This window comes from Rutilus rutilus, assembly GCF_951802725.1.
Source record: "Rutilus rutilus genome assembly, chromosome: 14".
Taxonomy (NCBI): Eukaryota; Metazoa; Chordata; class Actinopteri; order Cypriniformes; family Leuciscidae; genus Rutilus; species Rutilus rutilus.
The window spans coordinates 19,865,367-19,878,812 of record NC_140219.1 but is presented as its reverse complement, the minus strand read 5'-3'; the positions used below and the strand labels follow the sequence as shown (position 1 = coordinate 19,878,812).

The window sequence follows — 13,446 nt, the reverse complement described above, 5'->3', positions numbered from 1 at the left end:
AGTGTTAGATTGAAAAATACCAAAACAACACTGTTGCACTTAATAAAATATCGCTTTATTTCTCTTACAGTAACATTCATCAAGGCATATCGTTCAATGGCGTTGTCATACGGAGTGGAGTGGAGTCTGAATGTACGTGAAAACATTTAAGCTAGAGCCGGCAGAATTTCACAGACTCTCAAAGAACAAAAGCAGCAACGACAATCAACTTTCTACATACACAAAGCAAGAACCAGTAGAAATCTTGTATCACAGTTTATTTTTAATGTGGTGTGTGAACCTAGTAACAGAAATCCTATACGACATTTCCATAAAAACTACAAAACAGACAACACACCACAGCTCTTGGCATTTCTGAGGTTTTGTTCACACCTCAGGTCAAAATCAAGTACAAGTACATTAACATGCAATATATGGAATCAAATTCAGATAGAAATATGGTAAGTACTTTAGAAGAGCCCTTAGATAAATCAGATGCGACACAAAACCACATCTGAGTTTTGCATTAAGTGTGCAAACAGAGTTATGCAACGTATTCTAAAAATAATCAATATACTGACGTGAAATGTTCACTGCAGCTGCAGTATCACAATGCATATGGACAAGAGTTATCAGAATACATTTTCCTTTGCATACTTGATTCGCCAGAACCATCAAGAAAACAACATTTAAAAACCGAAATAATGTGCAGCTTCAAGCGCTGTTCAAAGTGCATACAGAGTATTTTTGTCTTCCCTCTGCTTGTCAGGTAAAAACTTGAATAAACAGTGTTTTTGTCTGGATATGCAGTGCTAAAAATGTTTTGCTACATCAGTCTTTTTGCTTGTGTACGACCTTTGCAAAACTCAGGACAGCTGGGATCCAGACTTAAGGGTGACGGACAAGAGCCTCACTGACACTTTGTCAAATAAAACAGATCATAGACACGATGTGCAAATGCATCTGTATAGTAATGAACACAATGTTACCAAAACCGGTTTAAAAAAATCTGTTGTAGTGTAGTGGGCTTTTCAGTTTTTACATTTCAAACATGACAAACGACTATGTACCACCATCACACAGCATGCATAAATACTTCACGTTTCCCAGACTAACAAAAAATGTCACCTTCTTAAAGGGATAGTTCACCCAAAAATGAAAATTCTGTCATCATTTACTCACCCTCAAGTTGTTCCAAACCTGTATGAGTTTCTTTGTTCTGCTGAACACAAAGGAAGATATTTGGAAGAATGTTTGTAATCAAACAGATCTCGGTCCCCATTGACTTCCATAGTAGGAAAAAAATATACTATGGTAGTCAATGGGGACCGAGATCTGTTGGGTTACAAACATTCTTCCAAATATCTTCCTTTGTGTTCAGCAGAACAAAGAAACTCATACAGGTTTGGAACAACTTGAGGGTGAGTAAACAATGATGACAGAATTTTCATTTTTGGGTGAACTATCCCTTTAAGTAATGTCTACACCACACAAGCTATATTCAAGGCATTTTCCGAACAAACTTCTACATTTTTTTTAAAACGTGGGTCCAGGAACCACTGTGATGTTACCTTGTTCAGCCACATCTGTGGGTATCTTTAGGCACGTTAAGATATCTCAGCCATACAGTTTCCAAGGAAGAGAAGAGACTGTGGCCCTTTATGAATGTACACTCCATTATCCTGCTTCTGTTAGCGCTTGTGAAGGGTCACAATTCATCAGGTAGAGAGTGGAAGGGCAGTGCAAGTCCGTGCAAGAGCAGCAGAGACGTCTTCACTGTTCCACTGACAACAGGCATCATTAGGACAAAACTCCTAATGTATAAATATAAGAAATATAATACTCATATAATATAATATAATAAATTATGTGGTATGTACAGTACACTACCATTCAAAGGTTTGGGGAAAGTAAGATTTTTTAAAAGAAATTAATACTTTTATTCAGGAAGGATCCATTAAATTAATTAAATGCCCAAGTAAAGACATTAATAATGTTACAAAATATTTATATTTCAAACACGTGCTGTTAATTTTGAACTTTCCATTCATCAAAGAATCCTGAAAAAAAAATATTAGCACATCGCACAACTGTTTTTAACATTGGTAATAATAAAAAAAAAATCTTGAGCAGCAAATCAGCATATTAGAATGATTTCTGAAGGATAATGTGACACTGGAATAATCATATCACCAGAATATTTGCAAAAATAGTTCATTTAAATTGTAATAATTTTTCGTAATTTTACTGTTTTTACTGTATTTTTTATCAAATAAATGCAGCATTGGTGAGCATAAGAGGGAAAAAAATACTCCAAACTTCTGAACGGTAGTGTTACAGTACTTTTGAAGCACTTTAAAGTTTAATTATCTGAAAATAAGTCAAATGTTATTGTAATATGTACACACAAAAGTAACAAACCTGTTTCATTAACATGTTCCTAAGTTTCCTTCTCAATAGTCAAGGCTGGGTTGCTTGTACCTGTCAGGAAAACACAGAATGAAAAGTGTACAACGTTGTTTCCCCACACTGTAATATCACCTCACACATTCACAGCACCAGATTTACCTCATATCTATTAGTCATATCTATGGTCAAGGCAAACAGAACGCTCAATGTAATGGTTTTGTAATGATCTCAGATGTGACATAACTGTCCTGTCACCTCGCTTGTCTCTGTCTTCACTTCCCTCTGACTGTCCGTTATTCAGCAGCCGGCTCTGAGACTCTCTCAGAGGTTTGGGTGGAAACTGATGAGACTCTCCAGCACTGGAAGAATGAAAAGGGCATGAATGGAAAGCTCTGCATATCATCAATACACTATCCCACAATGCAATGCGCATTTCTAGAGTGACAGTGGAACCAGAAGTAATATCTACTGCAAATTTCAAGTTTGATTGGACTGTCAAAAGGTGGGACATTTTTTCTTATATATATATATATATATTTTTTTTTTATATTGTTATACAATATGTTCCTGAATGAATAATTCATCTGAAGCATGAACCTTTTGATAGAAGGGTTGCGTCCTGGAGGCAAGGAGGGTTGTTCGGGGTCCTGGTTCACTAGACATGTGGGGAATGAACAGCCATCACCCAGACTGCAGAAACACAACATGATACAGAAGGAATGAGATCGGCGAACACTGACACTAATATTTTCAGTGCTACTGAATATGACATACCTTGAAAAAACAGGCAGCAGCCAGTATTTCTTTTCCTCTCCAAACACTTGTCGAAAGTTCTTGTTTGTTCCTAAACTGAAGCCGTTCTTGTCTGGTCCATGCTGGAACGCAGGAGCTCTGAAAGCCTCTGACAGGAGAAACATTTAAACCGCATAAACACATTAAAGGGGTCATATAATGGTACATGCACTTTTACAAGTTGATTGTACTGAAATGTGTGTTGGCAGTGCCTGTACACAACCATCATAAAATGATAAAAATCCATCCAGTGTTTTTTTTAAATCTTCTTATATGTTTTCCAATTTCTCAAATCAAGCCGTTCGACCTAGTGACGTCACACGGTCGGACGCCCCTCCCACGATTGTTGATTGACAGCAGCGTTTCAACACAGACCCGCCCTCGCTCGTGAACGAGCTGTCATCATAGTCCGCGCGTCATTGTTGATACGCTGGAGCACTGTCTATGAGCAGAATGGCGTCTAAGCGATTGTGGTGTTCTGTTCTTGGGTGTAATAAGGAACACAGCAGTCATTTTGATGTTCCTAAATCCGAACCGCTGAAGACGCAGTGGCTGAGTTTGTTTTCGAAGGGAATATTCCCCACGATCAACGTCAATGCTTTCATGTTTGCGCGAATCATTTCACACACCAGTTTTATTAACCTTTATATTAATCTTTGCAAATCGCTAGCACGCTTCACGATGAATGCGGCTAAGGTTTACACTCAGGGTACATTACGGCATGTTTTCTATGTACGACGTTCTCAATATAATTCATAATCCCACGTTTATAATGAACAACGCGTTATGGTTATTGTGTTATTAAAACTGTGTACGCAGTACGCACAGACACATGCACTTAAACGGCGTGCTGAAAACAGAGCTGTTTTTGACCAGGTAAAATTAGTGTTTTCTTACAATACTAATGAGAATTTTTAATTAAAGTATATTACAAACTTTTAATTTAGACCCTAAAGAATCATATTAGCTTGTACAAAAATGGCATTATATGACCCCTTTAAGACACTTCATATACAATCCTACTAACATGATTTCCAATTTTCTCTTAACTTTTAACCCTCTAAACCCTCTAACATAAGAAATACTAATCAGAAAAATGGCGACTAGTCACTTCCATTTTATTTATTTTATAGAACAGTTTGAGCCTTTAGACAAAAAAATTGTTTTAACCCTTTGTGTGTCTTTTTTTGTAGAGTATCATACTTTCATGACTCATATTATAGTATGATATATAGGAGAATATGGAGCTCATACTCAAGAAGAAAAAAATGCCTCAATTTTATTCAGAGGCCCAAACTTTATTGTTATTGCTGATATTTATGTATATCTGATTGCTTCTAATGTAAATCAATGAGATTGTTATAACAGTATAGCAGAGTACTTACATGAAACGCATTTAAATATCAGTTGTCACTCTATTTCTCCCAAAAATATGTCTTAGTAAGATGATATTTAAATGTTTAGTCTTCTAACTCTGTTTTAATTGTGGGAATAAAGCATATACCGCAATGCAATGATAATTGAGAGATGAACAAATAAACATTTCTCAAAAGCCTGACGTCTCATGTTTGATACTCAAATTTTAAAAAATAAAATAAAAAAAAGATTTAAAAAGTAATAAAAAGAAATAAGTAAAAACTTCACAGCAAAAAGACATGTGCCACAACCTGAAGGTGGACATTTTTAGAATCATACTAAAAAGCTATTTACGTGCTAATAAAGTATGAACTATCAATCAGACAAGAGAAGGCATGTAGTAGATTGTGTACAACAAAGATTTGATCGCGTTGATAATTTATTGTCCTTAGAAATTTGAGTATCAAATATGATACAGTAGGCTTAGCAGGGTTAAGAATAAAATATATGTCTGATTCTGAGATGAATTTTTTAACATTTTCAACCATAATGCATCTTGACACACTTGCTTTTGACAGAAGACTGGGCATGTTACCACAGGTACATGTTCCCTTGAGGATCTGCCACAAAGGGCAGACGGCAGAAGACCTAAACACCACCAGCCCCAGATCTGAGTCACTGGTTGTATGAGACGTATTTGATCAGGCAGTGCGGACAGATGATCGTAGAATGCAAAATACACACTGTTGAGGAGCCCATGTTTACTAGTGAAATCCAAGGGTAATTACAGCACAACCCACTCACCCAATGTGGATCTGTTCTTGCAGACGAGCCAGCAGTGATAAGCAAACAAAAACGCTAGGCTCACTGAGAACGTGGAGGCAGCGAAAAACAGGAACATGATGTGAAATTTGGCTTGGGTATCAGGCAGGCCATTCTGTGAGAAACATGGGGAAAACACCACAAACAGGCGTGGGGAAACAATAAAACAAACAAACAAAAAAAACAGCTCAGGCCTAATTCAAGCTATTGGCTGCTATATTATCTAGTTGATATACAGTTTTACAGAATATAGTATGTCTGGAATACTCAGTTACATAAAGTTGTGAAATTAAACTTGTGGGATACATGGTCCCTATGGACAGTCTATTCTAGACTAGAAAAACATTTTGAACAAGCCTACATTTCCTTGTCTACTGGATCTAACAGAAAGTGTAACTAAGGTGATATGCTAAGGGAAACTATCAAATCTACAGGAACTATCAATAATGTCAGTGATCGACTCAGTCCTACCAAATACTGGATTAGACGCTGATGTGTTTTACCATCAACCTTTTAAAATAAAACATTGTTTTTATTGAAAAGATGATAGTACTCCAGTTGGTGTGTTATTAAATTAAAGACAACCTATCTGAACATTCAAATGATCTGTTTACTGATATAAGCCTAATAAATTAATAATTCATACTTACAGTCCAGAACTGAATGAAATACTGCAAGTCTGTGGCAGTGACAAAGAGGCAATACAACAATGAATATGCTAGGAAGAGCATGAAAAACTTGTAGTTGGCGAAGCCCACGCAATTGTTCACCCTGTCAAAGAAGACAAAATGCCTATTAGCCTCAATAAAATTGGATATTAATATCTATCCCTAACAAGGGAAAACGGGCAGTTTTTACCTTAAAAGCTATTTCATTTCTACCCTTCTTGACGCTACTTTTGTTTGTGAAATGTAATGTAATCAGATTGATTCAGCTCATTTATAAATTATATTTTTGACTTGAATAAAACGCATTACTAACTAGCTACACTATGAATTTAACTGTATGTGTCTGTGTGACCGAACCTGGCCATGGTTACAGGTGATCGTGTCACTTATGCAAATTAATTAATAAATAACAAAAGAAAGAATATACGGAGCCCAGAACATGACGTGAACAAAAATATATAAATCATGGCCACGGATTAAGGATTCGTTCTCTTGTTTTAGTCAATTGTGGCCACGTAGAACTAAATCTTTAACTAAAACAAGTGAAGGAATTATTACAACGTGGCCACGATTTGGGAACGTGGCAACGTGCGAGGGAAAACGTGCTGACGTAGGTCATTAGTAAGTTGTGGGAAAACATTTCTAATTCATACATATCAAACATATGATTTTTAGAAAATCCCTAAATCTAACCATCAGTGGGGTGTAAGGAGAGCGTAGAAATTCACTACAATTAGTCACCAATTCACCAAAATGTACAATTATACCACCAAAAATGTTCACTTTATTAGGCTACCTTATGGATTTGACCCTAGTGTAGCTTTAAATGGCAAAATCAAATAATGTGTGCTAGGAAAATAATGACTGTTTTGTTGGTCTAACAGAAACCTAAAGAAATGTTTGGTGCATGTCTTCCTTCCAAGACCAAAAATCTTTTTATTCTTGCTTTGCGTTTAATCTACTGAGCTAGTACATACCACGGACAATGGTGATCCATCTTTAAAATGCACCTGTAAAACAGCAGAGGCAGGAGCAGTTGAAATGCAACACAGCAAAATCTAATATGTGTTGTGTCTTTTAAAAAAGGAGAAAGACATACATTTCACAGGCAGAGCAATGATGGCATCGATCAGGCTTCAGCAGCAGACAGCGATCACAGTAGCGGATAGCTGTATCAAGACAGCTTGTTAAAATACAGATCGATAGGATTCACTGAAGACTGAACACAGATTGAAACAAATGTAATTGTCTGCGGCCATTATTTGTTCCTGAGCCTAAATTTAGGCTGAATGGACTGTTACAGACTTGGCATGCTAACAGCGATGTCTTTGGCACCATTAGGATGTGCTGAACGTAAAGAAAAGTGCCCACCTCCTGACATTGTGCGCGTGTAAATGGGCAAATCCTTTGCAATTCTCCTCAAGACTTCCTGTTGAGATTCTCTCCGATCTTCACGCTCTAGTAGTTCCTTGTCAGGATGTGACAGGTGGAACTGAAAGGAACAGACAAAAAAGCGAAATATTTTGATATTTCCTGTGTGACAAGCAAGCACGGTCTGCACTCAGAGAAGTGAGGGGAGTACGACTGATTGCCAGTTTGAGCCATATGTGGTTTCTCTATTACAGTTGGTTTCTCATTCCCTCAGCATGAAATAATAACAGCTTCCAGTGAGGTGCTATAGTTACACTGACGATCACATGCAATTTACAACCCGACATGCTGTTTTTTCAATAAGCGTAACCAACAACTCATCCTAAAGGGTGTTGTACCATACATTTACAAATATTACACTGCTAACAGGCAAATAATATTCATTATAAGCCAACACCTCATGAGTCATACTGAGTATGCTGTGCAAAATAACATTTAAATTACTTAGAGATGGCACAGTTTACACCACATTCTGATGACTTCAGTTGTCTGTTGTTTACTTTGAAATTAACAGTTATTAATATATAATTTATTTCTATACTCTAATTTACTCACCTCTTTGAGGGGGTTCATGGGTTTTGTGAAGATGGTTTGCCAGTATGACCACACGAACATTATGAAAAGCACATGATAAACCAGGAGATAAACTACTGTGATACAAAAGAAATATTGAAAGCTGATTAAAAAAGATCATTACATCATTAGTGGTGCTCCCTAAGGGAATTGCTCATGACTATGGTGGGGGATTATTAAACTTTGGTGCATAGCATAACTCATTCTGCACTGTTAACTCAAATCATGTGGTTGGTTGAGGGGATGTGTTTTTTTTTTTTTACAATTTTACCAAGACAAATGATAATACGGGTGAAAATGTCCGATGGACTTACATTAGCATAATTACGCCAGTCTTCAGTGTCACATGATCATTCAAAAATCATTCAACCATTTATAAACATTCAGAAAATGCACAAATCATTATAAACATTTGCTCCAATTAAAGGAAAGACATTGCCATTGAAATGAACTCTTAAAAAAAAAAAAAAAAAAAAATACATTGTAGGAAAAAGCTAACTTACTTTTCTCTCCCATGTTTTCAATAGATTCTGCAGAGGAAAGAGAAAGAAAAAGGTAACAATGTCTCTACAACTTTGTTAATGCTGTATTTTTTTTAAATTCTGCACTGGATATTATTGTATAAGCAGTAGGACTGAAACTCCTTGTGCATTTAGAAGGTCAGCGAGCAGCAGATGGTTCTGATCGCAGTTGCTGGAACTCACGCTGTACAGAGACTCTTGATCACATGCCCAAATTCACTAACTCATGATTGCATCTCTTCAACTGGTGCTCTTTCAGGACGATGAGCTATTTTTTGGTGACGAGGTTAGAGATACTAACTATGACCACACAGGAACATGCGGTTTCAAAATCAAGATTGAACCACATGCACTCAGATGACACGGAAGGAGGATTTTGTTTTTGCACAGCGTGTTTTTAAAGAAATATTATTTTGAGGTTTGACACATTCTAAGCATATAGGCTCTTCAATAAATATCTAGTTCTTTAAGTTTACTAAAAATGCAGTGTCCTAAAAGCCTCATTAGATTAGCCTCATCTAATGTGACTTGGGATGCACTACTCTGTACTCTTTATCCAAAATATGCTCTTTGAAAGATCTGGCACATAAGTAAAAAATAAAAAAAATAAAAAAAACCTCTGAAGCACAAAACAGAAACGAAATCCCAGAATACAATGCATTATTGCAATATTAATTGAGTATAATAGATGCACAGTTTCAGGGGGTGCTTAAAAAGTTGTGATACGTTTGTGATTTTGTAATAATTCACAAAAGTAATGTAAAGAATAACTTCAAGTGTGCAGCAATCACATTATATACTGTAACAAGGCCATTACCATCACACCTTATCATTGGTATACAACCCTCTGTCAACAGATGACGAGACACATTATGACCAATTTCAGCAATTAAACAGTTTATTCTCCTGATGACATCAGTGTTGTTTAAGAAACGTCAAATGTGTTTGTTGCTAAACTCAACGTGCAGCACAAGTGATATGACAGCAGAAATAGGTCAAGTAGAGATTGGTGAGGTTGAGTTTGACAGCTTGGCTGTGAGATTACCTTTGAGATATAAGGATCAGCAGACAATATGTTTATAACAACCTTTGTAACCAATTATCATGGCGTGCTAAAATAAATGCAACGATAGCATAGTAGTAGGTATTAACAAGTAAACAGATCTTCTTTTAAATTAACACTATCTGTTACGGTTTTGGATATTTGCATCAATGTTGCAATGAGCAAACTGCCCTGCTGAAAAATCCATCATAAACCAGCATGAATTCAGTGTTGGTCTAGGCTGATTTAGGCTGATTAGAGCTGGCCCACCATCACTCCCACTTCCCATGCTGGTCCCAGCATGCAAAACATACTTATGCTGGTGACCAGCAATGCTGCATTTTTCAGCAGGGTAGATATTCCCATTGAACCCAAACAGACTTAATAGCCTTCAATTCATGCTCAAGTTCAGACATAAAAGGGATAGTTCAGCCAAAAATGAAAATTCTGTCAATAATTACTCACCCTCATTTCGTTCCAAACCCGTAAGATCTTCGGAACGCAAATGAAGATCTTTTTGATGAAATTTTGTAGCTTTCTGTCCATCCATTGACAGCTACGCAACTACCATTTTGACGCAATAAAAAGTCCATAAAAGATGGTTAAATCAATCCAAATTAATTGAGCGGTTTAGTCCAAATTTTCTGAAGAGACTCGATCACTTATGATGAACAGAAAACACGAAAAGGAAGCAGAAATGAACCTGCTAGACGCAAGAGAACAAATATTGTGGGTTCTTGCGGATATAAACATAGTTTAGCGAACATAAACATAAGCTCAACCGAACCTGCGGGAACAAACCTCATTGGTTCTTGGTGAAGCTCAAACGTGCTGCGTAACACAAGAATGAACCTCATTGGTTCTTGCGGAAGCTCAAACGTGCTGGGCAACACAAGAATGAACATCATTGGTTCTTGCGGAAGCTCCAACGTGCTGCGTAACTCAAGAATGAACCTCATTGGTTCTTGTGGAAGCTCAAACGTGCTGGGCAACACAAGAATAAACCTCATTGGTTCTTGTGGAAGCTCAAACGTGCTGGGCAACACAAGAATGAACCTCATTGGTTCTTGCGGAAGCTCAAACGTGCTGGGCAACACAAGAATGAACATCATTGGTTCTTGCGGAAGCTCCAACGTGCTGCGTAACTCAAGAATGAACCTCATTGGTTCTTGCGGAAGCTCAAACGTGCTGGGCAACACAAGAATGAACATCATTGGTTCTTGCGGAAGCTCCAACGTGCTGCGTAACACAAGAATGAACCTCATTGGTTTTTGCGGAAGCTCAAACGTGCTGGGCAACACAAGAATGAACCTCATTGGTTCTTGCGGAAGCTCCAACGTGCTGCGTAACTCAAGAATGAACCTCATTGGTTCTTGCGGAAGCTCAAACGTGCTGCGTAACTCAAGAATGAACCTCATTGGTTCTTGCAGAAGCTCAAACGTGCTGGGCAACACAAGAATGAACCTCATTGGTTCTTGCAGAAGCTCAAACGTGCTGCGTAACACAAGAATGAACCTCATTGGTTCTCGCACGTCAAGCGAACATGCTTGAGCTTCCGTTTACCACAACTGATGTGTGAGTTGATTAATGTTTATATGTAAATAAAAGCCTAAATTCAATTTGTTCATCATATAAAGGGATAGTGACTCTTCAGAAAATTGTGGACTAAACCGCTCAATTCATATGAATTAGTTTTATGATCTCTTTCTGAACTTTTTGAAGCACCAAAGTGGTAGTTGTGTAGCTGACTAAAAATCTTCATTTGTGTTCCGAAGATGAACGAAAGCCATATGGGTTTGGAAAGACATGAGGGTGAGCAATTAATGACAGATTTTTCATTTATGGGTGAACTATCCCTTTAAAGCACTTCATGGTTTTTATTCTGTCAGTACAAAGCAAAGGTGGGGTGCCTGGAGAACCACTGACTGCAGTTCAGCATAAACCAGTATAAACTGCCAGTGGGAACAGCCATTAGAAATGTGGCCTGGCCTTCACTCAGTGAAGTCTCCAAGGAACATCACAAAGCAGCTGTTTTCTGCACAGATATTTAAACGTCATTTGATTCTATTAAAGGAATCCAAACACACACACAATTAGTCTTCAGAGAATAACAGGGCATCCTCATGATCATCCACCATTCAAGAGAACAATAAAGCCTCTTCATGATGTTTTTATGGGAACACGATAGCAGATGTAATCAAAGGAATGAATGATGTTAATGTGAACACAAACCTTTGCTTGTTGCGCATTTACAAATGACACAGTACATAATAAAGCTTGAAGATATTTTTTTCAGTGCTCAGAGCTCATATTTACAGCAACAAAAGAAGGGGGAGAAATCAAGTTTTGTATGAGGGTCTTAACGGGTAGTTATAGAGTGATGCCAAAATTTCTCCATACAGTATTGCATAGGGGTCAATGACATGGTGCTATTTTTTTGTGGATCTATGGTATTAAGTTACTCCAAAATACATTACAATTAAAATTCATTAAAATACTTGAATACACCTTTTCTAGGAACATATACGCATTTTCTGGATTATTATTGTTAGTTTTGCTATTATTAAAATGTGTGGGGCTTAAAGTCCAAAATGTCTAGGCGATGTTAACTGTCCTAAGATTGTAATAAAATTCAAAAATGAAAAATGTAATAATGTCATATAAAAAAGCAATAAAACTGTTTAGTTTTTTAACATAGTTAATATTTTGAGAATGGACCCCTTATGACCCTCATGAGTTCTTTCAAAATATAACATATTTTGACTTTGAAAAGGTAACCTACATTTTGTACAGGTCAAATGAAGCAAAAACATTTATGACATTAAAAAATCATTATAATTATGTGTGTGTATGTGAATTCAGGTTGATTGGGACACATTTTGCCATTGAGATTTGCAATATTTTTATCATCTCACATGCTTATTAGGTACTGACCCATATATGTTGTTTTTCAGTTTTATAATTAAGATGCAGATACATGCATAATATAATATTAAGGGGCTTTTGTAGGCTCCAGACACACATGCGCATATAAAGAGAGGGGTTAAATAAATTCATCTAAAAAACTTGACACTAATTATGACCCACTCTTAGTCAATCTGTTTATAAGCAAATAGACCCGTTCAATATCAGAGATATTGCTCTAGTAGGCTAACAGAAGCAGACATATGCACATGGTCGATAAACCAGGTATTATTTATTCATTCACACCAACTTCATTCAGAGAGCTGCTTCCAGTCTTACCTATGCAGAGCTGCACTACATACGCGTAGTAGGACCATGCCACGATCAGACTGATGAACAGCACAGGGATCCAGTATAAAACTCTCCAGCAGTCATCTCTGCGCGAGCCCGACGGCGCCATCTTTCTATTAGAAGACCAAAAGTGGTCAAAACGACAAGTTCAGCCTCAGCGATCCCGCACTGCTGTTAATACAGCATCATGTCTTCTTCCGTGTGCAGATGCGGTTCGTCTGCTCCTGCATCCTCTGGTTCTTCGCTCGCTCTTGTTTGCAGTAGCACATCGGTACCGCCCCTTTCTACAAACTTACATGATGCTCACGCGATGCGGTGGTGTTACTACACTAAAGCTCGACTATCGCCGTTTATCAAGTCTGCTGTGTTTTATTTAGCAAGCCTGTTGAGATGTGCTATATCTATTAGCCTATTTATAAATCTATTTGCTATAGCCTATTTATAATGTCGCCAACTCTCACGCAATTGACACTTTTCACACGCTCTCACGCCACACATCCATTTTCTCACGCAGAGAAAAATCGCGAAGAAGAGGACACTGACACCGACAGACAACAGAGCAGGTTACTTTTCATATGGAACAAATTTGAACCTCTCA

General features: G+C 37.3%; 1 protein-coding gene across 2 annotated transcripts; it reads right to left on the bottom strand.

Moving 5' to 3' along the window:
* Positions 1-35: 35 nt before the first annotated feature.
* On the bottom strand, positions 36-13,136 carry zdhhc2 (zDHHC palmitoyltransferase 2). 2 transcript variants are annotated; one of them, XM_084430906.1, is made up of 14 exons: positions 12,837-13,123; positions 8,534-8,560; positions 8,013-8,107; positions 7,398-7,518; positions 7,126-7,195; positions 7,004-7,036; positions 6,009-6,129; positions 5,830-5,868; positions 5,341-5,473; positions 3,163-3,289; positions 2,986-3,078; positions 2,644-2,747; positions 2,401-2,460; positions 36-1,793 (listed from the first exon to the last, which is right to left on the bottom strand). In XM_084430906.1, the coding sequence occupies exons 1-13, from the start codon at positions 12,955-12,957 to the stop codon at positions 2,420-2,422; spliced, it is 1,125 nt and encodes a 374-aa protein (XP_084287032.1). In that variant the 5' UTR covers positions 12,958-13,123; the 3' UTR covers positions 36-1,793; positions 2,401-2,419. The 2 variants fall into 2 exon arrangements, with proteins under 2 accessions (XP_084287032.1, XP_084287033.1); XM_084430907.1 differs by lacking the exon at positions 5,830-5,868 and having other exon boundaries at positions 12,837-13,136.
* Between the last annotated feature and the right edge of the window lie 310 nt (positions 13,137-13,446).